At 37.7% G+C, this 26,562-nt stretch overlaps 1 protein-coding gene across 1 annotated transcript in view; it reads right to left on the reverse strand.

The window, feature by feature from the left end:
• The window catches only part of sdk2a (sidekick cell adhesion molecule 2a), a 57,690-nt gene that overhangs the window by 18,741 nt on the left and 12,387 nt on the right, over positions 1 to 26,562 (reverse strand). Inside the window, exons 10-35 of the mRNA XM_067372292.1 lie at positions 24,099 to 24,215; positions 23,742 to 23,909; positions 22,257 to 22,359; positions 21,647 to 21,823; positions 20,770 to 20,906; positions 20,531 to 20,678; positions 14,222 to 14,362; positions 13,855 to 14,036; positions 12,533 to 12,648; positions 12,160 to 12,355; positions 11,958 to 12,056; positions 11,678 to 11,869; positions 9,243 to 9,364; positions 9,049 to 9,158; positions 8,814 to 8,964; positions 6,905 to 7,142; positions 6,050 to 6,165; positions 5,773 to 5,962; positions 5,588 to 5,686; positions 3,940 to 4,134; positions 3,654 to 3,855; positions 3,444 to 3,547; positions 3,104 to 3,174; positions 2,856 to 2,991; positions 1,965 to 2,021; positions 62 to 163 (exon numbers count right to left, since the gene is read on the reverse strand). Coding sequence (XP_067228393.1) covers positions 62 to 163; positions 1,965 to 2,021; positions 2,856 to 2,991; positions 3,104 to 3,174; positions 3,444 to 3,547; positions 3,654 to 3,855; positions 3,940 to 4,134; positions 5,588 to 5,686; positions 5,773 to 5,962; positions 6,050 to 6,165; positions 6,905 to 7,142; positions 8,814 to 8,964; positions 9,049 to 9,158; positions 9,243 to 9,364; positions 11,678 to 11,869; positions 11,958 to 12,056; positions 12,160 to 12,355; positions 12,533 to 12,648; positions 13,855 to 14,036; positions 14,222 to 14,362; positions 20,531 to 20,678; positions 20,770 to 20,906; positions 21,647 to 21,823; positions 22,257 to 22,359; positions 23,742 to 23,909; positions 24,099 to 24,215 — 3,669 coding nt within the window. The remainder of the gene's footprint in view (positions 1 to 61; positions 164 to 1,964; positions 2,022 to 2,855; positions 2,992 to 3,103; positions 3,175 to 3,443; positions 3,548 to 3,653; positions 3,856 to 3,939; positions 4,135 to 5,587; positions 5,687 to 5,772; positions 5,963 to 6,049; positions 6,166 to 6,904; positions 7,143 to 8,813; positions 8,965 to 9,048; positions 9,159 to 9,242; positions 9,365 to 11,677; positions 11,870 to 11,957; positions 12,057 to 12,159; positions 12,356 to 12,532; positions 12,649 to 13,854; positions 14,037 to 14,221; positions 14,363 to 20,530; positions 20,679 to 20,769; positions 20,907 to 21,646; positions 21,824 to 22,256; positions 22,360 to 23,741; positions 23,910 to 24,098; positions 24,216 to 26,562) is intronic.

The raw sequence follows: 26,562 nt of genomic DNA on the forward strand, positions 1-26,562 counted from the left end.
TTGGACTGTGAAATCAACAATATTGACTAAGAGCACCAAGGAGGAGTATTTGTGTTCTTACCCGCCTCTCCCACGAACACTTCCTGTGGCGAGCTGGTGGGCCCCTCCCCTACCGCATTATACACACTTAGTCTGATCTCGTAGCGTTTGTGTTTATTCAGATCTGAACAATGGAGAAAATGTGCACACATACACACTCTATTCAATATTGCATTATAAACCTTAAGTGGTGCTAAAACATAATGATCCCGTTCCAATGAAGGGAGATATTGTGAGGAAAAGTCAATGACAATGTGGAGAGAAATGGGCACAGTCAGAGAAGACCAGACGTGAGAAGAGAGACAAATGAGACTGGGCTCTCGTGTGAGCAAATAAACGAGGTGTGAGAAAGAGTCGTTACTGGAGTTCAGAGATTGAGTTTGGCAGGATGAGGGAATGAATGACTGGAAAGCAGTGTTGGGGACTAACTAACAAAAATTAACGATGCTGCTAACTTAAAGGATTAGTCCACTTTTAAATAACATTTTCCTGATAATTTACTCACCCCCATGTCATCCAAGATGTTCATGTCTTTCTTTCGTCAGTTGAAAAGAAATGAAGGTTTTTGATGAAAACAGTCCAGAATTATTCTCCTTATAGTGGATTTCAATGGCTTCCAAACGGTTGAAGGTCAAAATTACAGTTTCAGTGCAGCTTCAAAGAGTTTTAAACGATACCAGACGACGAATAAGGGTCTTATCTAGAGAAACGATTTGTCATTTTCTAAAAAAAATACAACTGTATATGCTTTATATAAACACAAATTATCGCCTTGCACGTGCTTCCGCTTTACGTATTCTTCAAAAAGCTTACGCTGTATGTCCTACACCTTCCCTATTCTACTTACGGAACGAACGCGGCGCCAGTTTCATTTTTTTCCGTAAGTAGAATAGGGAAGGCGTAGGACATACAGCGTAAGCTTTTTGAAGAATATGTAAAGCGGAAGCACGTGCAAGGGTGATAATTTGTGAAAAGAATTTATTTTCGAATAACGAAAGAAAGACATGGACATTTTAGATGAAATGGGGGTGAGTAAATTATCAAGAAAATTTTATTTGAAAGTGGACTAATCCTTTAACTATGTTCTTCAGGATAATTAGAGTAACTTTTCCAGTATTTAAGCTACTCTCTTCTGATTCATCTTAGTGAATTGGTTCATTCAGACATTTCATTTATAAGAACAGGTGCAAAAAATAAAATGACTGACAGATGTGATTGACAGTCCCTGTGTGTATATCTTTATTTGTATTGATATACAGAAAAATATAATTAATAATATTAATTATTAACAATATAAATTGATATTTAAATTATTAATTATTATTTAAATATTAACAATAACATAAATTAATATTTAATAAGAATGTAAGAAGAAATATTCATAAATAATAATATTATAATTAATATTAATAAGAACTTAATTAAGAAAATAATAATATATTATTAAATGCTTGTCAACTATTTATTTTAAATTAATTACTTAGTTTAACTTGTTCTGTTTAACGTTTCTGAAAAAAGACTGCATTTATTGCATAAAAAAACATTAAAAACAGTGAATTATTAATGTGAATTATTAATACAATTTAAAATGGTATTGTAATACAATTAATTCAAAACGTGATTATTTATTATTTAAAATGTCATTTATTCCTGATCGTAATTTAAAGCTGAATTTTACTTTACTGTCACTTTTGATCAATTTAATGCATCCTGGCTTTAATTTATTAAAAAAAAAAAACCTTTGAAACGGTTATTTATAGCTTCATTGCAGTTTTATTTTTAGTTTACCTAAGAGTTTATAGGATGGCTTGAGTGCAGTTAAACTACTTAAATTATGAACAGCTTAAAGTAGCTTCCCCAACACTGGTATTAATAATGACGATAGAAACACTGATGAAAGAACGAGAGCGAATCTCAGGACTTACTGTCCAGCTCGTATTGGGTAAGTGAGGATTCGGTCAGGTTCCTCACACTGTAGGGGGCTGAGGACGGTTGAGTGGAGGGGAGAGGATGGCAGCGAGGAAGACCAAAGGTAAAGAGGGAGAGAGATTAAGAGAAAGAGAGAGAAACAAGAGCAGGATTAGCGCATTAGCTCATGCTAGCAGAAAGGCTGGCAGCTCTACAGACTTTGAGAGAGAAACTAACTGCTCAGGAGACAATTAACAGCCCTCATACACTGTAAAGCTTTCATTACATGGATGTTAATGAGATCAGCCACTATAGAATGTGCAGTTATAGGGAAACACAAAACAGATGAGTTAGCATTTTGCCGAATTAGCTTATCTTTCCATGTTCGTATATACATATGATTGTGATGCAAGTACTTTTTGAGCAGCACAGACACTTCCCATACAAAAACACGGTTTAATGCCAAAATAGCTTAGTTACTAGTTGTTTTTATCAAACATTGTATACACATTAACAAAGTTCCTTAGTAGTATCATGTTTTCTGGACAAAGTACCATAATGGTACTGTAGTTTCTTGTTTTTTTCTGTTGCTCAAAGAGTAGAGTATTGTACTAACAACACCAAGGTCAATTCCCAGGGAAAGAACTAATAAAATGTAAATGTAAGACACTCAGAATAAAAGTGTTTAGCAATTGCGTTAATATACTATGCATTTTTACTCTTTGATGTACATGGTAGAAATACCACGGTACATGAATATCATAATCAAGTCGTCATATCAAACCATGACTGTACCATGGTACAAACCATCTTTTATAAGGCTATGGTTGCCACTCTAAATTTTGTAGATAAAAGGGTTGGATAGCCAAATACTAATTTAGACTTTAGTAAGTTGATTTGAGACTCACCTGTGAGCTCAGCCCAGTTGGCTGATGGGCTGTTCACTGTGCGCACTGTGAAGCTGCGTAGGCGGTCATAACGCAGTTCTCTGTAGCGTACTCGAAAACCAAGCAAAATGCCATTGATCTCCTCCTCGGGGGGTGGCTGGATGGGTTTGAACAGATTATGTCATTATCTCCCATTTGTAAACACAACGTTCAACAACAGATAAACACCCGTGTTCCCTCTCAGAACAGCGTGATAAATCGGACCTCACCTTCCAGCGGACTAGCACAGATGTGGTGGTGTGTGGCGTCACAGAGAGGATTGTTGGAGCTTTGTCGGGAGCTAATGGAACATAAACAGACAGTTTGTTCAGTTAATGACTGTGGAGCTGCAAAGATCCTGATAAGAGTGGAACAACCATGAGTGGAAACCAGCTAATAGTGGTGTAACTGCTTGCAGCGTTCTGGTTACACGCCAAAAGTTAAGCATGAGGTAACCCAGCAGTTTTTCCCCTTCACTGGCTGTGTGCAATTTTGGCTACATTAGGATTCACCTCAGGCCTCGGGTACTTGTTCCCCGACAGCATTAAAGCATTTCGCATTTGCCCCTACCGTCCTGTAGAGTGGTGATTGCCTCGCTTTCCTCGCTGTACTCGCTGTCTCCAATATCATTAGTAGCTTTCACTCTGAACTGGTAGGAAGTGAAAGGTTTGAGCCTGCGAATAGGAAAAAAGCTCAGTAGGACTACTGAGGTGCTACCAGTTTTGTCCTCTATGACCTGGAAAAGTTATAAAGTTCGACAAAGGCTTATTTCAGGCTTACCTGTTTATGATGTAAGAGGTGGCCTCATGGTTGACTGATGCTGAGTGGACAGTCCAGTTGCTGTCGGGTAGCTCTCTGTACTGGACGGTGTAGTATCGAATGGGCGACAGACCGTCGCTGCCTGGTTCCCATGACAACAGCACACTGCGGGCCTGGACCTCCTCCTGAGGCACCACAGGACGACTTGTGGGCTGTGGGCGTGCTGAGGGGAGATTAGATGAGTTGAGTTTAATCAATGACATGTAGTACACAGCACCTGACCTTGTAAAGAGAAGTGAAGCAGTACCTCTCTTTTCTGTAGTGACCACCAGCGCTTCAGCTGCTTCTCCCCAGCCCTTTCGGGTCTGGGCTGTGAGTCGGAACACATAAACACTCTCTGGTTTCAGTCCAGTTGCTGTATACTGTCGCGCACTTGGGTTGAGCACATCGACGATGGCGGAGGTAATACTGGAGGAGTTTCTCCGGTAAGCAATCTGATAGGCTAGATGAGAGAAACATGTTACAGTCAGTGGATTCTGAATTTGATTATCATGTAACTGGTCCTACACGCACCTCTTGAAACGGGATTCAAACCCACGTCAACCAGAATGCGATGCAGACACACTTACAAGAACACTAAAGACCACAGCCTCTAGTGTCAGTAGGTAGTACACCTCTTGAGTCCAGGGAAGTGAGGTTGCCTGCACAGGTATTTCTGTCAGCTAGCTTTCATTACACTCATTCCCATCCGGGTCACGACACCAATAAAACTAGTCGTACTTGCACTGTTCCGGGTGGGATTTGAGCCAGCATCAACCGGAATGGGACGTGGACATACTGACAAGGACACTAAAGACCACAGCCTCTAGTATCAATTGCTAGTGCACCTTTTGAGGCCCGGGAAGTGAGGTTGCCAGCAAAGGTATCTCTATAAGCTAACTTTCATTACACTCATTCCCATCCGGGTCACGGCACCAATAAAACTACCTGCACTGATTATCTGGTGTCCGTGAGAACCAGAATAAAAGGTGGATGCACTAAAATTCTACAAGTTTGCTCTTGTTACAGAGCAAGTCTTGTTACTAATATTTGATTAGCTAGTCGGACATGTTCACTGACAGCTGATTAATTGTGGTAAATCTTAGAAATCCTAGACGTCCTTAGACATCCAACAAGATGTCAATGGGATGATTGGGCCCAAAGTTTTGTCTGTGTATCAGACCAATCTTACATGAAAGACTGTGGCCCAGCATGCCATAGATCAGTGGTATATAAATATCGGACCGCGGTCCGGTTCCGGGACATAATTGCGAATTAATTGAAAAATTATCTAGAGGTGGCAAGGGAAGAAAACAAAATCTGAAACTTCTAGTTAACTTTATTCTGTGCTCTTGTTGAGAGTTTCGCTTATTAGATTATGCATGTTGTATTTAGTGGTTTATTACTTTGAGCAAAATATAAAAATGGCCCATATTTTTCATAAGAGGTAAACCCTCTTCTCAGTCCCAAGGCCTTCTCTGTGCCATACACAAGTCTAAATATAAAAATAAATAAATAAATACATACATAAAAATAGCCTGCTAAAAAATCTGATCTAATCTCATATCCAGTTGGGAGAAATTACTTTTTTAGGCAAATATTGGTAAAAATTCTTAGGCATCACTGCTTTGGCTCTCAGGGGCCAAAGATTCTCATCTTTGATGACTATTTTGAGTGTTTAAGATTTTTTTCATTTAAAAAGTACTATGGCTGCCCTGATGGAAATAATTGATCCAAAAAACTGGATATTGTCCGGACCTCTGCTGGAAAGGAAATATAGAGACCGGACCTCTTGGAACTTTAATTGAACACCCCTGCCATAGATTTTACTCATAGTCATACAGGGATCATGGTTCATTCTGACAAGTAACAACAGTAAATGAATGCTAAAATCATATGGAGTGAACCCAACTTACCAAGGATGATGCCATTTGGCAGGGAAGGGGGCTGCCAGATCAGTCTCACTGAGGAAGTCCTTACTTCAGGGAAAAGTATCCCGACCGGAGGCCCAGGTACTGTTAAAAAAATATAAATGTAACTGGCACAACATGAGCAAGATTAATAACTTATCATGGTTGTTAATTTTGGTTTAGACTCTTACCATCATCAAGTGTGCGCTCAAAGATGGGTGGAGAACTCGGCATGCCATCTCCTATACGGGTAAAGGCTAGAACCTGGATCTCATAAAGCACATACTTCCCAAGACCAGTGAGCTGGACACTGTAAGTTGTATTTCCCTCCACCATCCAGAAGTGCAGAGCCGACTCTGCATCCTTCTCCTTGTACACCACCTGATATGAGAAGGAATAGATGTATCTCTTCAAAACTACAATGAACTCAAGGTCAGTAAATCTAGTTTGAAGTCAGTTTCAATGTACCTTATAGCCCAGAATTAGTCCATTGCGGTCAGTTTCTGGCACGTCACCCCAGCGGACCAGGATGCTGCTGGAGGTGGTAGCAAAAGCTGAAACATTTGCAGGGCCACTGGAGGGGACTAACAAATGGAGAAAACAAGAAAACCTGCAATTAATAACTGTAAGAGCGATCAGAGTTTCAAACAGCATGAATTTTGTCATTCATTATACCTGTCACATGTTTACAAGATAAAACATATGCCAATGAAGTCTGGTTACAATTCTGTACATGATGGTAAAAACTTGTTGCCGACTGTGCTGCCAGCTGTTAATAAAACTGTGAATGACAGACAGTTTGACTGATGAGAAAATAAATTCATTTTTTTTTTTTTTTCAATACTTGCATGAAACAAATAACTTTTTAATGGTCTAAGAAATGGAGAGCAAGTGAAGAAAAAGACCCCAGGGAATCTCACATCCTCTGAAGTTTTGGATGAGATCTCAACAATCTTACAAACTTTGATTTGCTAGGAAACTAAAGTCTGGAATCAAAAGTTGAACACAAATATGTCTCATTAATTATCTGAGTTATGTTATACACAGTTATTTTATATGCATATTCTCTCACTGTATGCCAAAAATGGTCTCATCTATTTTTATTTCTCACAAGAAAGTTTAGGAGATACAAAGTTAATTGAATCATAAATGCAAACTCCATTAAGACTCTTGGGCAATAAAGGAGTCTTAATGCAATAAAGTGTTCCTGTGGGCAGCCATCATAATTAATTCAAAGGTCAGCATTGTTGTAAAAGCATCTGGGAAGGTACAAGAGAGGAAAAGTACAAGAGACGGAGGAAAGAAGCACAGCAGATTTCTCACCTGACTCTCTGGTTCTCCCGTGAACCGGCTGGCTCCACGGTCCTGGCCCGATGCCATTAAACGCCTGCACTTTGACGTCGTATTCTGTCCACTCCTCCAGGTCCTCAATGGTAAACTCTCTCTCTTGCCTGTCAGGAATGATGTGGGACAGGACCCCAACCTTTGAACCCAGGCGTGAGTACTGCACCCTGTAGCCCACCAACTCTGGATTGCCATTGTATTCCCACTCTGGCAGCGGCTATAATACAGACACACTTTAACTTAGATTAGAAATCTTTGCGTCTTATTTATCACCACTCAACCAGGTCTTATCACCGTTAGGAAAATAAAATCATAAATGAAATCTCTCCAATACCCCAACTGTTTCTCCCAAAACAATAAGAGGCAAATGGAGACTTCTGCTTAAGAAGAACCTCACAAGAATCTCACATATTCCTCTTCAGAAGTGACAATGGGTCTCATTCACTAATAATTGCGTGATTATCTGTGTATTTTCAAAACACACATACAAACATTCATTTAATTTTAACCTCATTCTAATGTTAATGAATTTGGAGTATTCTAAATGAGTGATAACATGCCTGAGGTTAGAAATTTGCATAAAACACGCCCAAACCATCACCATATAAGGGCTTTCTACACCTTTCATTTACAGCCTTTTGTGACTCTCAGCAAATACTGTATATGATGCACATGCAGCAAGATACTTGAGAATAATGTATAAAATGTAATCTTAACATGTTTATAAGGTATGGAGCCCCACACATGACATGCAAACAAATATTTATATATATAGCCAGCAATGACATGTCTTCTCTCAAGATCCGTCAATGTACTAAAAACATATATAAATCGGTTCATATGAGTACAGTGGTTCAATATTAATATTATAAAGCGACAAGAATATTTTTGGTGCATCAAAAAAACAAAATAACGACTTATTTAGTGATGGCCGATTTCAAAACACTGCTTCATGAAGCTTCGGAGCATAATGAATCAGTGTATCGAATCATGATTCAGATCGCGTGTCAAACTGCCAACGGCTGAAATCAGATTCGACACACTGATTCATTATGCTCCGATGCTTCCTGAAGCAGTGTTTTGAAATCGGCCATCACTAAATAAGTTGTTATTTTGTTTTTTTTGGCACTCCAAAATTATTCTTGTCGCTTTATAATATTAATATTGTACCACTGTACTCACATGAACTGATTTAAATATGTTTTTAGAATCTTTATGGATCTTGAGAGAGGAAATGTCATTGCTCCTTATGAAGGTCTCACGGAGCCATCGGATTTCAACTAAAATATCTTAATTTGTGTTCCGAAGATGAACGAAGGTCTTACGGGTGTGGAACGACATGAGGGTAAGTAATAAATGACAGAATTTTCATTTTTGGTTGAACTAACATTTTAATACCACATGTCCATGATTTGATAAAGCAAGGAAACAAAAGTTACTGATGAATCATGATTTGTTTTTGAAAACATTCACACGCAGATCTCATGCACAAATGTGTGCATATACATAGTTTGTGATTGAGACCCAATGTCTGAAAACATTCTCAAAGCTGCCAACTTAAAGCTGAGATACTATAAGAGTACTCATTCATTTCTTCCAAGATCTAATCATCAGAACTTTCCAAATTAATAACATAGTCTCATATGTGTTTACTTAAATTTCTCTTAAGGAATTGGGAATAAGAAGCAATAAGAAACATTGACATAAGTTGCTACTTACTGTAAATAAAACATGAGACTGGGACCAATATTAAGTCTCCCAAGCTATATGAACAAGCAAACACTGAGCAATACAATTTTCCTATGGGTGAAAATGCAATCTACAGACTACATAAAATAAAACAAACACACAATCTTTTCCCTCTTAAGCATATTGATCGCATACGTACCACCCATCTGAGCCACAGGCTGGTCTCACTGGCAGTGCGGAGAGTGATGTTGGCTGGGGCGATGTCAGGAGGAGCCTGTAGGGTCTGGATCTTCCTGGATGGTTGGCTGGGTGGGCTTGTGCCTACTATATTCACCTGCCTCATTCGAAACCTACAATCAAATGGCAAGTTATAACATAGCTTACAGGCACTGAATATAAATATATTCCAAAATTCAATGACACAGTGGATGGACCTGTAGTACGTGTAGGGGTTCAGGCCCTGGACCTCAAGGGATCGTGCATCAGGCTCATTGGCCAGCTGATGGACCATGACCCACTCCTCATTTTCTCCAATAACACCGATCTGAACATGCAACAAAGAGGAGAGAGAGATCAATGACGGCTAATAAAAAAGGTGACAGCTTCTGGAGAATTTGTTCTGTACTACCTGAGCCTCTACCAGCCAGCGTGAGATGGATGTTTTGCCATCATAGCCCGGTTTGAACTGCAGGGTAACCGAACGAGGGCTGATGTTAGAGATGGCGATGTTGGTAGGAGGTCCAGGCATCTCTATGGGAACGGGAGCAAGGAAAAATGCAAGATGAATGGTAGAAATGGCTCAGTGGGAAAAAATAAAAGACCTTGGAACAATATTATTGCCATTCACTCACAATACCTCCTGCTGAATTAAAAAATGAAGCAAGCCAAACCATACTGAACAATATACAAAAGACTTTTACATTCCTCCTCTCTTATCTACCTTGCGTTATGCATTCAGAATCAAAGAGAGGTGCACATTGTTCTTATTTGCATGACACATTTCTGTCTGCCATCAGTTAATTTTTGCATGTAGAAGCAGAAACTTGCAAATTAGCATCATGGGGAACAAAAGTGAGACAAGATAGGTTTGATTTTAAAACAGTGTGATCCATCCAGCATACCGATGCTTCATTATGAGCATCGATGGAGGACAACTTCAAAGCATCTTTTCACGGTGTCTTGTCTCACTGTATTTAGTCCCTGCTTGTGTCTAAGGGGTGGCTGAAGATTATGAATATTAATACACAATGCCATCATATTCAGCGTGCCTTCATTAACTCTGATAACAAGAGTAAGGTTAATAAGGCCACACAGTTTAAAGTTAACATACTAAGGAATGTGCAACCCGGTTGTCTTTTAAGCTCTTACATTGACATCAGGGCTCAACAGTAAGGATTTTTTTCTGCTTGCCCAGTTGCTCATATTTCTATACTGGCCCAACAAACACACTCACACAGAAAAATTAAATCTTAAGAACACATGATGGTGAATTTAAATGTATACACTACCATTCAAAAGGTCATAAAGATTTTCTTCGTGTTTCTCTTATGTCTCTTATGTTTACTAAGGCAGCATTTATTTGATTAAAAAACAGTAAAAATGGTAATATCATGAAATATTTTTATATTTATATCTTGAGTTTATATCTTGCAATTCTGACTTTATATCTCGTAATTCTGACTATATAACTCGCAATTCTGACTTTATATCTCGTAATTCTGACTTTATAACTCACAATTCTTACTTTATAACTCAAAAATCTGACTTTATATCTCGTAATTCTGACTTTATATCTCGTAATTCTGACTTTATAACTCAAAAATCTGACTTTATATCTCGTAATTCTGACTTTATAACTCGCAATTCTGACTTTATATCTCGTAATTCTGACTTTATGTCTCGTAATTCTGACTTTATATCTCGTAATTCTGACTTTATATCTCGTAATTCTGACTTTATAACTCAAAAATCTGACTTTATATCTCGTAATTCTGACTTTATAACTCGCAATTCTGACTTTATATCTCGTAATTCTGACTTTATGTCTCGTAATTCTGACTTTATATCTCGTAATTCTGACTTTATAACTCGCAATTCTGACTTTATAACTCGCAATTCTGACTTTATATCTCGTAATTCTGACTTTATAACTCACAATTCTGACTTTATATCTCGTAATTCTGACTTTATAACTCACAATTCTGACTTTATATCTCGTAATTCTGACTTTATGTCTCGTAATTCTGACTTTATATCTCGTAATTCTGACTTTATAACTCGCAATTCTGACTTTATAACTCGCAATTCTGACTTTATATCTCGTAATTCTGACTTTATAACTCGCAATTCTGACTTTATATGTCGTAATTCTGACTTTATAACTCCCAATTCTGACTTTATATCTGGTAATTCTGACTTTATAACTCACAATTCTGACTTTATATGTCGTAATTCTGACTTTATAACTCCCAATTCTGACTTTATATCTCGTAATTCTGACTTTATAACTCACAATTCTGACTTTATATGTCGTAATTCTGACTTTATAACTCCCAATTCTGACTTTATATCTGGTAATTCTGACTTTATAACTCGCAATTCTGACTTTATATCTCAGAATTCTGACTTAGTAACTCCTAATTCTGACTTTATATCACCAGCTTCCATACTGATTTGATGATTAAGAAAAAATTCTGATTATTGTCTGTTAAAAACAGTTGTGCTGCTTAATATTTTTGTGGAACTATGATACATATCAGGATACTTTAATGAATAAAAAGTTCAAAAGAACAGTATTAATTTTAATAGAAATATTTTGTAACTACAAATATCTTTATTGTCAAATATTTCTCAAAAAACAACTTTTGAACAGTAGTGCAACTTTATATTTATTATTTTTCTAACTGTAAAATGTTTACATTTTGTACATTTATTTTTGTTATTATTGTTACTATTATTATTTTAAATTATATAAGGACAATAAAATTCTAATTTACATGACATGACATACCAACACAGTCTTGGAGTGAAAGAAAACATGATTTTGAATGAGTAGAAACTGACCTGGTGGCACACCAGAGGAAATGGTGGAGGATGACAGCTGACCTTGACCTTTGGAGGTCATACCGGCCACCTGAATGGTGTAGGTAGTGAGTGCAGTCAAACCGGTGACCCGGTACTCCTGCGTCATGTTAGGCAGGTAATGCGTGACTCGCGTGTTTGTCCTGTTGAATTCCTCCCAGGAAATGCGATACCCTGTAGGCACAAGACAGGAAGCGGTTGAGCATACAGTCACTCCAGAAGAACAAACAGAAACTGCCATTTTGGAAGGTGGTAGGGGTACCTGTGAGGATGCCGTTCTTCTCAGGCGGATCTTTCCAGCTCACTTTGAGAGATGTGTCCAGGATTTCTGTGAAGCTCAGGTGACCTACAGGTCCAGGGGCTGCGCATACAGACACCCACATTAAGTCTTTTCAAACAGACACTTGCAGGCCTGAAGAGAGCATCGTTATGGGTAGAGATGAATACATATAAAGGCCACTCACTGTCTTCGTGGGTGCGTATGCGCTGCGGAGTGCTGCGAGGACCATCTCCTGGCGTAGTGAAGCACAGCACGCAGGTGAAGTACTCGGTGAACTTTTTCAGTCCGGTAATGTAACCTACATGAACGCTGTCTTGAAAATTAGGTCTCACAGTAACCAAGGTAACATCTTCCTCGTGGCCTGGTTCCCATGCCAACAGCTGAAAAAAAAACGAAAAAAAAAACGGACAGATGTGACCACTATCGCTTAGCACAAGCCAATGTGAATCCTGCTGCTGTCTCAGCATGACATATATTGGAAGTAATGAAACCATTATAATAAAAAGAGCCCTGCAGTCCTGTGTTTGACCACTAGAGGGCAGTGGATGGATGCTCACCTTGTATCCCTGGTTGATGCCATTGATGAACTGTGGACTCGGGGCGCTCCATGTGAAACGGACTGTGGTGGAGTTGACAGCCTCCGCCTGGACATTCCCAGGTGGGACCGTGGGCACTTGAAAAGAAAAGATTTGAGAGATGAGAATGTGAGGGAAATCAAAGATTGACTGAAAAAAGAGACACTGGCAATAATTCCTTCCTTTTCGTTTTGTGAGAAATATTAGACATGGCATATAAACTGTTATCTCTCATAAAAATTGATCTAGCATGAAAAGCAGCTATTTTAAATTGGTGGTTTTGATCATGATATGTCACACCTCACAGGTCTGTATCCAACCATCACAATTACACAGCAGTGTCATAATTTTGACATAATTATTATACGAATATGATTTCATGACCAAAAACATATATATTTAGCTGAGAACCGCCATGTTGTGTGAAACCCTGTAAATGCATGATTTTTCCCCATTACAAACAATTCAATATTCCTTAAAATTGAGACAAACAAGAAGTGACATCAACTAAACCATTTTCTCAGCGATAAATCCTTTTATTCATTTGATCAATTTTAACATAAACTGTAATGGTGATGGCTTAACTATTCAACCCTGTTACCCAAGTTACCGTAAGAAAAACTGATCAAAAATATTAAATGATATTAATGTATCTAATATTAAATGAAATATTACACCCGTTAAAATCATATAAATATTTAATTAACTATTTTTTATGACCAAAACACATTTAGGACCAAAACCTATAACTGCATTATACTGCATATATATATATATATATATATATATATATATATATATATATATATATATATATATTTATTTATTTATTTATTTATTTATTTATATATATATATATATATATTTAACTAAGTTAAATATTACATCTGTTGAAATCATATTGATATTTAATTATTAACTAATTTTAACAATAAACACATATATTTAACTCTGACCCACATGATTCTTTCCCCATTACAAAAATAAATAAATAAATAAATAAATAAATAAATAAATAAATAATATTCCTTACACTTATGACACACAGGAAGTGTCATCATTTGCACCCTTTTCTTTAGCAGGACAGGAAGAAAAAATCTCATTACAAATATCTCATTACATTCTCTTCTTTTTTACACAAAATGTACTAATGGCATTTGTTAAGGTTAACTATTCAACCCTGTTACTATAAGAAGGAATGATCAATAAATAATTTTCTTTCATTTATGACAAACATTAAACCTTAAAAAAAATCTAATACTAAATTAGAATACTAAATACTAAAATACTCTCAAGGTCCTCACCGCCTTGTAGGGTCCATTCTGTGACTTTGGGGCTGTAGACACCCTGGCCTGCCCCGTTATAAGCAGCAACCTCAATCTCGTAGTTGGTCCAAATGATGAGGTCCTCCAGCAGAAGATTTGTTTGGTCTGGGTTGGTGATGTTCTTCATCTGACAGTCCACCGGTAATCCAGACAGACAGTACCTGTGCGGCATGGTGGGAATACTATGAGACATGGAAAAAGCATCTGTCCCATGACTTTTGAGACTCAGAGTTCTCACTGAGTGGGGTTCCAATGGGACGTGAACCAGACAAGACCCGGTCTTCTCTAGAAGATTAAGTGCCGCTGAGTGCAGCTTGATTGTATAAAGAACAGTCCCAGAAATCACCTGATGATGTAGCCTTGAAGCGGCCCGTTCTGGTGGCTCTCAGGGGGCGGCTGCCATTGGATCATGATGGACTGGTTGGTTCGGCCACTGGCTATCACTGTCTGAGGAGGGGCGCTGGGGGGCTCCTCGGGTAATGGTACTCTAAAAACAGGGAATTGGGAGAAAGAGCAAAAAAGATTAAAAGAGAAACTGAAATGGGACAGGTTTGATTCAGTTCACTTTCTCTCTACCTAATCATTTCCCTGTTTTAGTGTACCATCTAATACAGAGGCAAAAATCCAAAATGTATAATTTAAAAGAAAGATGGAGAGAAAGGAATCACTGGAAGATTAATATTACATACGACAAGGTCTATCTGTCTGAGACCACATTGAAAATGTGAGTTTACTTTTGTATTATCAATATTTTAAGCCAAGCTGATTTTGAAGAATCTGAACCTGATCTATACCATTCCTAGCCTAAATATAAACACATTTGTGACACTGACCACATATGTGCTTACTGTATCCGTGTATCATTGTAATGCACCAGTTCCCGACGAATAACAATTAAGAACTTTGATTTTCCATCTCGGAAGCCATCTGAGCGCTGACTGCATTTCGAGCAGGGGCCCTGGAGATACGTGCTTTCTCTCGGCGTGAGATGATCAAAGACGCCACAGCCAAAATTGGCTAATGCCACAGAGTAAAAAAAATCCTGCAAGACTCCTCTTAAATCTATTTAACTTGACATCTTGATATCTCCTGCGTGAGAGCCGCAGTTCTGTGGCTGAGATAAAGCTCAGTGTTTTAGGATCAAAGAAATAGGCGCGGATCCTTGAGCGGCGCGGGGCTGTTATGTCACCCCCACCTCTGCGGGTTCTCCCGTCTGAAAGCGCTAAGAGAGAATGTCTTCTGATCTGCGTGCGTGCAAGTTGCAAAACGAGTGGAAGTTGTTAGATGGGAGAATAGATCTGGTGTGAGATGAGCTCAGAATCTGGGGGAATGAACGGATGGTACGTTTTTGCATCAGTGCGTAAGTTTGCAGTGCGTTTGTCAGGGAGGTTTATAATAATACCTGTTAGCATTCCCATTCATCTCACTGCCAGCTGCTTGCTCTGATAATACATGATTTGTATATCTGTCATCTTTGTTTCAAGGGAGTTCAGTTCAGATCAATTCAATAAATCACCCATAACATGCTTCTTTATTACCAACTACTGGAGTAAATATGTAATTTGAACAAATCAGTGAATGAATCTGAGCAAAGGTTTTCGTGATATATACATTTATGACTCATGGGTCATTGACGAATAAGGTTTTTAAAAGTGTAAAACAATAATAGATGGAGATATAATTCATTTTGAAGATTTATTAAGTGTTAACAATGAGATTATGTGGTTTTATAATCAGTTAACACTGCATTTGTCATTTTTTTACATGATGGACAGAATTTGTCACCAAAAAAGTCATTCGGTTTAACCTAAATTTAGAGATAGTTACTTTGATCTGTCATTGACACATATATAAATTAGGGGTTAAATGACTTCAGATTTTGTAAAATCGCCATTTTTTGTGATGAAAGTTGATTTCATTAGCTAATTTTATCTGCGCATGATGTACGAGTCTATGAATTCAGGCTAATATTTAGCTAAATTACTTGCATGGTTTATACATTGCTAAATCACCAATATGCATCATAAATATTTTTAGACCTGGACAAGTAAAGTAAATAAGCGACTTCCACTCCTCCTTTTCACAGTCTGGCAGAAATGACGGGTGGTTCCAAAATATATGGTCACATGACAATAAAAGTGTACTGTTGCCAAGATATAGGAGGTGGGTCAACTTACCCACTGGCTCATCTTATCCCACTCTCCCCTACTGTATGTATGTGCATTACAGCGCAAAACACGTTAGTTTAGAGTGGCAATTAACTTAATTGTAAAATAAGCTGTTTAAAACATCTTTCCATTCAATTTTGAGCATCCAGATTGTATAATAACACATCTTGTGGAGCGTAAATACGTAAATGTGGACTTCTAATTGGTGTTTTATTCACACCCAACAGTTCTGTGTATCACTACACAACACCCTTAGCAACCACTCTTAGCAACAAAAACTGTATGTTCTCAATTGATATTGTTCATTGAGGCTTACTGTATTGTATAGAAGAGTAATGTGAGAAAAAGCGAGTTTATTACCTGCATTCAGATTTAGCATTTTCTTTCAGGTCAGTACTATGTTCATAATAAAAAAAATGTGTTTAAAAGTCAGATGTATTATCCTGTCCTTTTAACAGTTAAGGGGTTTTCCCGTGACTGACAGCGTTAGTCAAAGCATTTGTTAGTTGCATCTTGTTCTGTGTTCACAACAATTCAGTCTTTTCAATGTAAAAGTCTTCGCTACTGACTGACACACTCATAAAGACAGTCTTTGCTGCCATCTAATGGTGTAATAATGTAACTTCTGTTGCTGCTCAAGGGCAGGGACTACTTTTTCGGGCGGAAGGAAGGCTTTTGGTGAAACTTCATGAAAGTTGCATTGATACATATTTTTGGCTTTAATATTTGTACTGTTTGGTAACTGTTTTATAAAAAAAATAAGGTACTCAAGGCTAGTGAATAAATAAATCATGGCTGAAGATATATATACACACATTAGTTTTGGAATAAATTACATTATATTTCAACAGAAAACAGTTATTTTAAATATTTCACAATATGACTGTTTTACTGTATTTTGATCAAATTAATGCAGCCTTAGTGAGCATAAGAGACTTCTTTCAAAAACTTCTTAAAAAAATCTTGACCACAAACTTTTGAAATGTAGAAGGAAAACAGCACCATGATGATGCTGATTGGCTGATGGCACCACAAAAACACATACAGTCCCATTAAAGTTAGCAAACAGTTAGCAGACATTAATCCAGATAAAATGCTAATTTTTTAAAGGCTGTCAATGGGGAAAAACACCTGCAGAGTGTTTGGTTACATCATCTACCAGCAATGCTAAGCAGCTAAACCTTGAGCACCTGTTTTGCATATGCTAAATGATAAATTAGATGTCAAATTATGAAACCTCCACGAAGATCACCACTTCGACCACTGTTAAGTGTGTTCGAGAACAATATGGCTTTCTCATATTAGTGTGTTATTCATTTTCGCCCTCAGGGATGTTAGCTCTTGACAGGGTATTGCATCAGCTACATGTTTTTTTTTCTAATATTTTCCCAGTCTGTTTCTTTTAAGTCTGTTGAGGACTTTGGTATCCTGGGCGGCAGATTATTGATTTACCACAGCTGTGCATGCGCAGGAAGTTGCAGACGGGCAAAGAATGTTTACTTCCCACATGCTTTCAGATCTCATCCTCAAACATTGATTTGAGCTTGACTTTTCCATTTTCAATCAGTTTCCCTCCCGCTGTAATGCAGCATAAACGCTTCACTCTCCAGCTGATCCGAAGAAACTCCAAATGTAACTGTTCTATCAGATTACAACAATCAAATACCTGTGAACGACTGCTTCCTTCATAGCAGGATCCCTTAAGACACAACCACATACGAATATCAATGCGCAAACATCATATGCATGCAGAAATGTTGTTTAGCATTTTCTCATTTTTTGGGGCATCTTTGAGTCAGGGTGTTACATGCGCATGCATCTCAGACGTCACAGGCGTTCCTGTGGGATCGGAGCACGTTTGAAGGCGCGAGTCATTTGGCGCTCTTTGTAATTCTGTAAGAGACGGAGTTGAGAGCGGCTGTACAAAAGCTGCTAAAAAACTCTCAGTGCATGGTTCCATTCCTCACAGCACTGCGGGCTGCAGACTGTGATTCAGCTGAATAATGCACTACCTCCCTCCTCACTAGGGCCGTAGGTCTGGGAGAAGAAAGTCTAACAGCTTTTGCCAGGCTTTTGTGGCTATTCTTCAACATTTAAGTGCAATTCCTATGGACATGTCTGTGCTAGTCCTCAGGACACCACAGGAAACCCTGTTCTCTGACCGTAGGATGGAAAGCGTTGTACTGAAAAATCACTAGCTTCAATGTGATTGGCTGTATAATTCACTTCTGGAAGTAAGGGAACAACAGTTTTCTTAGCAGTTTGTCTGAGAAATGAGGAACAGCACTGTATTTCCCAAAGGTAAGGGGCAGCAAATCTATTGGTCCCACTTTATATTAAGTGCATTAAACTACTACAGGTATGTACTAACTTTTACAATGATAATCTGATTCAATGCACTTATTATGTACCTACCTGTATTAGCACTGTATTTATATTTAAAAAAAATAATACCTGCATGTAATTACATCATTAATTACACTGTTGACCCTTCCCTTACAACTTAACCCACCCTTAAACCTATCACCAAACCTGTGCATAACCTAACCCATGTCCACAAGGTGGTGACACTTGTGTCTGAACAACAACAAAATAAAACTGCTGGAGACACAACAACAATAGACGGTCATGTTGATGAGCGTTACAAGGTACATGCAAGTATAGATTAAACAAGTACAGGGGCATTTAATTGTGCATAACTTCTGGAGAGAAAAAGTTCAGACACTGGACAAAGACAAAACTTGTTGTTCACGCAAGCTATAAAATGGAGTATACTTTGAAAGGCTATGTATTTGGCAGTAAGCATACACTTATACCATATAAGAGTAGCGGTTTAACCCTGGCCAAATTTGCCCATTGGCCTCTGTCCATCATCATGGCCTCCTAATCATCCCTATACTGATTTGCTTGATCACTCGGTCTCCTCTCCACCAATAATGAATTATTATTATTATAATTATTATGTCTACACCAGATGCAATAGTTTAGGTTGCAATAGCTTGAGGCTGTAACAGCTTGAGGCTGTCTACACTGGATGCAACAAAGCTAGCATTGCAAATTAATTTGTTCTACGTGCCAGAAGTAGCACGAGTGCTTGAAATATGTCAGAAATAGAATGAGGCATCAGTTCACTGTCAGGAATTTGCCGTGTCAAGTCATGCCGCACCGCATCCAGTGTAGATAGCATCACTGATTATAATGGTTTCTTTTTGCTTTTGTTGCGCTAAGCTGTTTGCGTCTGGTGTAGACACAGTGTTACCGTTCGCAACAAAACTGAAGTATATTTATAACATGTCTACACCTGAAGTGACTGTTGTCATGTCGCAACAGCTAAAGGCTGTCCACAATGGACATGACAAATTAACCATTCCAAATCCATCTGATCTTCATATCAGAAATAGAATGGGGCATTAGTTTACCATCAGGAATTTGTCGTGTCGCGTTGTGCCATGCCAGATCTAGTGTAGACAGCATCACTGATTATAATGGGTTCTATTTGCTTTAGTCGGGTCATGGCCTGGTGTAGACACTGTTTTAGCGTTCGCGACAAAACTGAAGTATACTTATACCGTGTCTATACTCATGTCGCTTTGCATCAGCAAAAAATATGTCCACACCAGACATGACAAATTGACCATTGCAAATCCATTTGATCTTCATATCAGAAGTACTGCGAGTGCTTGAAGTATGTCAGAAATAGAACAAGGCTTTAGTTTATCATCGGGAATTTGTCGTGACGCGTTGTGCCGTGCCAGATCTAGTGTAGACAGCATCACTGATTATAATGGGTTCCATTTGCTTTAGTCGGGTCATGGCCTGGTGTAGACATGGTTTTAGCGTTCATGACAAAACTGAAGTATTCTTATACCGTGTCTACACCGGAAGCAACTGTTGCTGTGTCATGTTACAACAGCTAAAATCTGTCCACACCAAACATGACAAATTGACCATTGCAAATCCATTTGATCTTATGTGGTATCAGAAGTACCACGAGTGCTTGAAGTATGTCAGAAATATAACTGGCCGCTAGTTTACCATTGGCAATTTGTCACGTTATGTTGTGCCGCATCGAAACTAGTGTAGACAGCATCACTGATTATAATGACATGGTATTACAAATTAACGCGCCATTATTTAAATACAAATCAGCCTATTATTGTATATTTCATTAAAAAAAACTTGCTCCTACATGACATGTAATATAAAACTGAGCTTTGACTGGTCACTTTTCATGTCAGTCAGATCGTCTCTTTCTATCAAAGTTGGCAGTTCTTGACCCGAATAAGCTGTAATGAAGACCAAACTTCATGCCATAGTCAAAAATCGGCTATAATAACACCTTGTTCTTTAAATATGTTTAGGCCCTTATGAAACCAATCATTTTGTTAACATTAAATCTCACAGTATGATATTCTAAGCTTCAGGCTTAACTATGATAACAGAAAAGGTGATCTAAAGTTTCTCGCTTTTATGTCTCCCACACTCACCGTGCCGTCTCTCTGCTGAACTGGCCCTTCCCCACATCGTTGACGGCACACAGGCGGAACTGATAAGAACGTGCCGGGATGAGGCCCCCCACGATCACGCTGGCGGCTTCTGGATCGATGTTGGCCAAGAGCACAGTCCAAGGTGCGTCTGTCACCAACAAAAACATTGAGAGTGGACTCTAGAGCTGAACGATGAGTGAAGACGTGATGACACAAATACAGCAGGCTAGAAAACTCACTGTTCTCTGACACCTCCAGGATGTAACGAATGAGCGGGCTGTTCCCATCAAAGGCCTGGGCCCAGGTCAGGTTGATGGTTCTTCTCTCAGAGCTGCTGAGGGTGGCGATGAGGTTCTCTGGAGCATGAGGCAACTGCCTGCAGACAGAGAAACAGCAAGAGCAAAGTAACAAAAAATGATCATTAATAATTCACACATTTTACATAACAATTTACTCAGCATTTCCTTTCAGTTTATAATATACACTACCATTACAATTTTGGGGGTTGGTAAGATGTTTTCCTTGCCGTGTTCCTTGCTGAATAATTGTAATAATTTCTTTAAAAAAAAAATGTACTCACCCCAAACTTCTGATGGTAGCATACACGATAACCGTTTAATAGTTTCACTTTATGTAACTTATTTTTAAACTACTTTGCTAATCTGCAAATGATTTGCCAACACAAATGTACAATTGTTTGTTATGTCAATAAAGCAGACCAAACTGATGTTGTGTGAGAGATAAACAGTTTTTATAATAAACATTGTCTCTGTTGTTTACATAAATGTTGCCTCAACTGCTTTGCCAATGCACCATTATTTATCATGCAGATAAAACACAATCCACTTCTGTACTTGAAACAATGAAACATTGATAAAAAAGAGAGAGAGAGAAAGAAAGAGAGCAATGTTTGGATGTTATGTTTACTATTCATTGTGCAGTCCCAACAACCTATTTCCTCAGTTCTTTAAATCCCAATAGAAAAACAGAAGCTCACAGATACAATCCAAAATGATGTCCAAGAGGCAGTGAAAACCGGTAGCTGAATGTAAATCTTTAAGGCGAAGGACACCAAGAGTGGGTAATTGGCTGGATGGCAGCGTATTTGGCATGTACCTGACTCTTAGGTGAGCGCTGCGAGAATCGTTGCCTCCCACAGATGTGACCTTACAGGTGTAGGTCCCAATGTCCCCCGACCAGGTCTGAGATATGTGCAGGGTGCCGTTGGAGTCAAGACGCAAGCGGGGACTCGACTTCACGTCAATAGCCGTTCCTCCTTTTTCCCAGATGTGCCTATAAACAACGGAGGCCTGTTTAATTCTTGTTCACAGCAAAAATACATGGAAAAGCTATTTACTTAATGAACACACACACATACATATCACAGTGGACTTCACACATATGCACGCACACATACACACCAACACTTCTTAATTGCAACCACATCGTTTCCCATTTAATCTCATCTGTCTTGTGTTTAATTAAAGTCTCCATCTAAGTTATTGCTTTGTTTACATATTCATCCATTTTCCCTGATCAAATGAATAACAACAGCCCAGCAGGTGACAGTTAAATCAAGTCTTATGAGACTGAATGTAATAAACACACAGGACAGGAAGTGAAGGAACAAGCTAGTGTTGATCAAAGATGGAGTCTGAGATAAGGCAGGGGGAGAGCGAGAGAGACAGTAGATATTTAGACATGGAGAGGAGGGTGGAGGTCATACCTGACTGTAACGCTGGGGTCATGGGTCACCCCGCAGGTCATGGCTGCTTTGGTGCCCTTGATCACACTCTGGTCCTGGGGTGGATTAGTGATTCGCGTTCGAGCTGAACACACAAATTACAGTGTAGTACCCTTAATCGATCACATTGATTTTTCCCTCCAATTTATGTTTGACATATAAAAGCCGTCCCTTATATACTTGGGGCGTTTCCACTGAGGAGGCAGTGGCTCCTCAAAAAATTAGATTAGAAAATAATCCATATTACAAAAATAAAACAATGCAAATATTACAAAATGTGGCATTAAAAAGTGTGCAAAGTACATTATATGTGCTTTAGTATGTTAGTCAACATATCAAAATTAGTGTACTTCTTTAAAGCAAAAGGTCATTAAAACAAAATGGTTTAAATTTAAAAGTAAAAACTTTCATTTGATAATTATTAAAAATTGCACTTTTTAAAAGAAACATTGTGATGAATGCATTTTTCTCATCTCTCTAATCTTTTATTTCATTAATTTTACATTATCTGCAAGTTTTTTTTTTTTTTTTCTTTTAAAAATATACTATACTTTTAAGATGAGAAGTACACAAGACGTACTTTCAGTATGATTAAGCACACTTTTCTACAATGGTTAGACGACACATCTACTCTTGAAAAGCTGTGAAGAGAGAAACATGCCGCTATGGGTCAAGGATGTGACATTTTTTGCTCTATTAATTTATTCAACAATACATTAAAACGGTATTCATACAGTCCATACAATGACTTGAAAAGACCTCTTCTATGATGAGCATGTTTTTAATTCTCCAATTAAAATTTAATTTGATATTATTTTGGGGCATATAGTCAAAAATGTAGTGGTGGTTCTGTTCTAAACTGTTCTAAAAAGAAGACTCAAGGACTCTTCTTGAAAAGAAAACCTTTTTAACTTGCAATATATATATATATATATATATATATATATATATATATATATATATATATATATATATATATATATATATATATTTTTTTTTTTTTTTTTTTTAATGAACAAAACTTATACAACCCTATATTGATTATAAAATTTTGAAAAAAAGTCAGTTGATGTGGTGTGATCATCAAAATTATGTGGTGAATTCAACGTGCAGAAACAAAACAAAACACAAAATGAAACAAAGCAAAGCAAAGCAAAACAAAAAACAATGCACATCACAACAAAACAAGACAAAACAATTTTAAAACACAAAATGAAACAAAGCAAAGCACAACAAAACGCAAAGTAAAACTAAACAAAATAAAATAAAACACAGCAAAACATAAAAACTGAGTCAAGGCCAACAAGTCTCTTAAAATATCAGATAATATGACAAATGTTCTATGACAAATCAAGGTTAGCTCAAATTGTACGAAAAATATTATTACTTCGTAATTTACTTGATGGTTAACATATGACATTTTTGTCATTTCAAGCCATTAAAGAGTGAGACGAGCCATTTACTCACCCCACACCACCAGATCGGCCGAGGCTTCATCAATCCCACGGGAGTTACTGGCCATGCAGGTGTAGGATCCAGCATCAGACAGGTGAGAAGGGCTGATGAGAAGACTGCCAGACTCCAGCAAAGTGAAACGTGGCAACTGCACAGAGCCGCTTGCCAGAACCCGTTCAGCTGTGCAAAGATGGAGGGATGGTGAGGGAGAGAGAAATGAAAATGAAGATCAAACAGACAAGACGGTCCCCAGCTCATCAGAAGACTGTTGATTGGACACTTGATTTAGCCGACATCCCTAAGATACATTAAAATCCATAAGTCCACGAGATATCTTTCTCTGAGAGAGATGACTGATTGGAGACTGACCTTTCTGCCATGTGATTGCGGGCCGCGGGGCCCCTGAGGTCTCACAGTGTAAAATGATAGACATGCCATCAATCACGGCGCTGTCAGAGGGGCCGGCCGTGATGTTTGGGGCGATACCTGCAGCAGAGACGGAGGCTGGTAAGACACATATGAACATATTCACCCAAACACACACACTGGAGACTTTCCATTGACTTCTAATGTTGTCTTGCTGAGCTAATTATATTTTCTAACTCCACATCTTCCCCTAAATCTAACAGACACTTCTGTATTTTTAGATATTCCTGAAGACATTTATTATGTTTATAAAATCCATTTTCTTTGTGAGGACTGATGGCTGGCTCCTAATTGCAGGCGACTTCTTGATTTATTATCCTTATAGAGAAAATTAAATTGGTACGGAATGATCTGGAATCATATTCTGGCACCGATTCAATCCAATCTATCCATGTGTGCTCCAGTTCAGTTTTACGTTCATCCTGGACATATACTGTCTCTATTTAACAAGTGTAATCACTCAAAAAACAACTTTTCATTAAGTTCATTACATTAAGCATCAATTCTTTCTTTTGGGCTGCGTTCCTGTGGCCGGCTCTCTGTTCCAGTAAATGACAAAATAAAGCAACCAAATATGCCCTGTTTCCAATAAACATCCACTGATACACAGTAGCATTTTTCTTGGTTAGGTTGTAAACACAGATGGGTTTTGAATCTGATACATGTGTGCATTCCCCGCCCCCCAGCAATATGCAGTTCTGCTAATAAGATTACATACCCTTTGCACAACATGCATTAAGAGCCAGTGGGTGTAAACTTTTTGAAATGGATGATTGAATTGGACATGAAAATATCTCAAGTGGTTTTTAAAGGGCAAGAAAATTTACAACCCACGGCTCTTAACCCTTGTGCGACCTTATGGACATTTTTTTTTTTTTTCTTTCTTTTTTGATCATTTTGCTTGTGTTAATGCCAACTGCATACATTTTGGCACAGGTGTGTATTTTTATTGGAACTTTACTATTTCACTCCCATTTCCTTTAAAAAAAAAAAATCTATTTTGTACAGAAAATAGTTCCCCTCAGGACCTTTTGGAAAAAAATGTCCCCATTGAAACCCATTAAAAAGTTGGTAGTAGGTTTTCATTTTGTTGGCAAGGCTTCAAAATGTACATATTTACTATTTTTTATCAGATGGTGCCATTTTCTCAGGTTTGGCCTATGAAGCAAATACTCACTTTATTCTTGTTTTCTGCTTATGCATATTATAGAGCCAATTAGATCAATTATGCAGCTATAATTGTGTGAGTGTGTTGGTATGGATGTCAGAGTGTAGTTTGCATGCGTGTAATAAAACATTGTGTGTGTGTGTACGTGTGTGTGCTTGTAATGTTTGAGAGAGAAAAACTCTACTGCAATTCACAAATCCAACCACTGTGTGTACCAGTGGAGTTTTGCTGGCATCTAATGGAGAAAATTTGGTATTGTGCCCAAACAAAATCTTACTGAAAGCTCATTTTTTGAGATATCAACCTCAAATTTGGAACACAACCTATTTAGATTTATGGTTTTGATTTTCTAGCTTTCTAGAGTTCAACATGTTTCATAATATATATATTGTATATAAAATAATGTCCATAAATAATTTTCATAAACATAAACCTCTATAACCTTTTTTTTTTTTTACTTCATCAAGATTTTGCCAAGGGTCAAAATGAGACCAAACTTAAGTCTTCCAAGCTCAAATTTTATGACAGTTTTTTGACATGGGCATTTTTGTCCTCTATGGACCAATGTGTAGCTTTTTTTTAAGAGTTAATGTTGCCATCTTGAGCATCAGATTGTCTATGAGTCCCTCAATTGTCTTCGGTGTTAGAAGATGGATCTCAAAATCATACAGTTACTGTTGAAAAGGGTTAAAATATGTAGAAGATGTTAGAAAATCAAAGAATGTGAGGAACCTAGAGTATCTTGAGTAAGTGCTCAGTTTAACTGCTCAGGACAAACAAGAGACTCATGAACAGCTATCAAAACATAAAAACAGTCGTTAATCATCCAGCAACAACACGCAATATTAATATTCCATGGCATGTTAATTTTTAATTTTTCAATTGTGCAATTCAGTTATTATTTTATCTTGTGGACTATGTTATGTGAAACATCTGTTATGTGAAACATAAAAAATAACATGATATTTTTATGATCCCTCTTATTTTCTTAATATTATAACCTTCTTGCATATTCTGCAAACGTATGAGCAGACCTGTACATTCTGTCCCCCAATCCTAACAGAAAACATTTAGCTTTTTAAATTTCACATTACAAAAAATATAATTGAATAGATTTAAAACCACCAATAACTGAATTTTTTGGGGGTTTCCATGTTTTATGGGGACTTTCCATAGACATTATGATTTTTATACTGTACAAATTGTTTAAATTGTTTAAATTGTTTCTAAACTAACACA

The sequence above is a fragment of the Chanodichthys erythropterus genome, chromosome 3 (assembly GCF_024489055.1).
Source record: "Chanodichthys erythropterus isolate Z2021 chromosome 3, ASM2448905v1, whole genome shotgun sequence".
NCBI lineage: Eukaryota > Metazoa > Chordata > Actinopteri > Cypriniformes > Xenocyprididae > Chanodichthys > Chanodichthys erythropterus.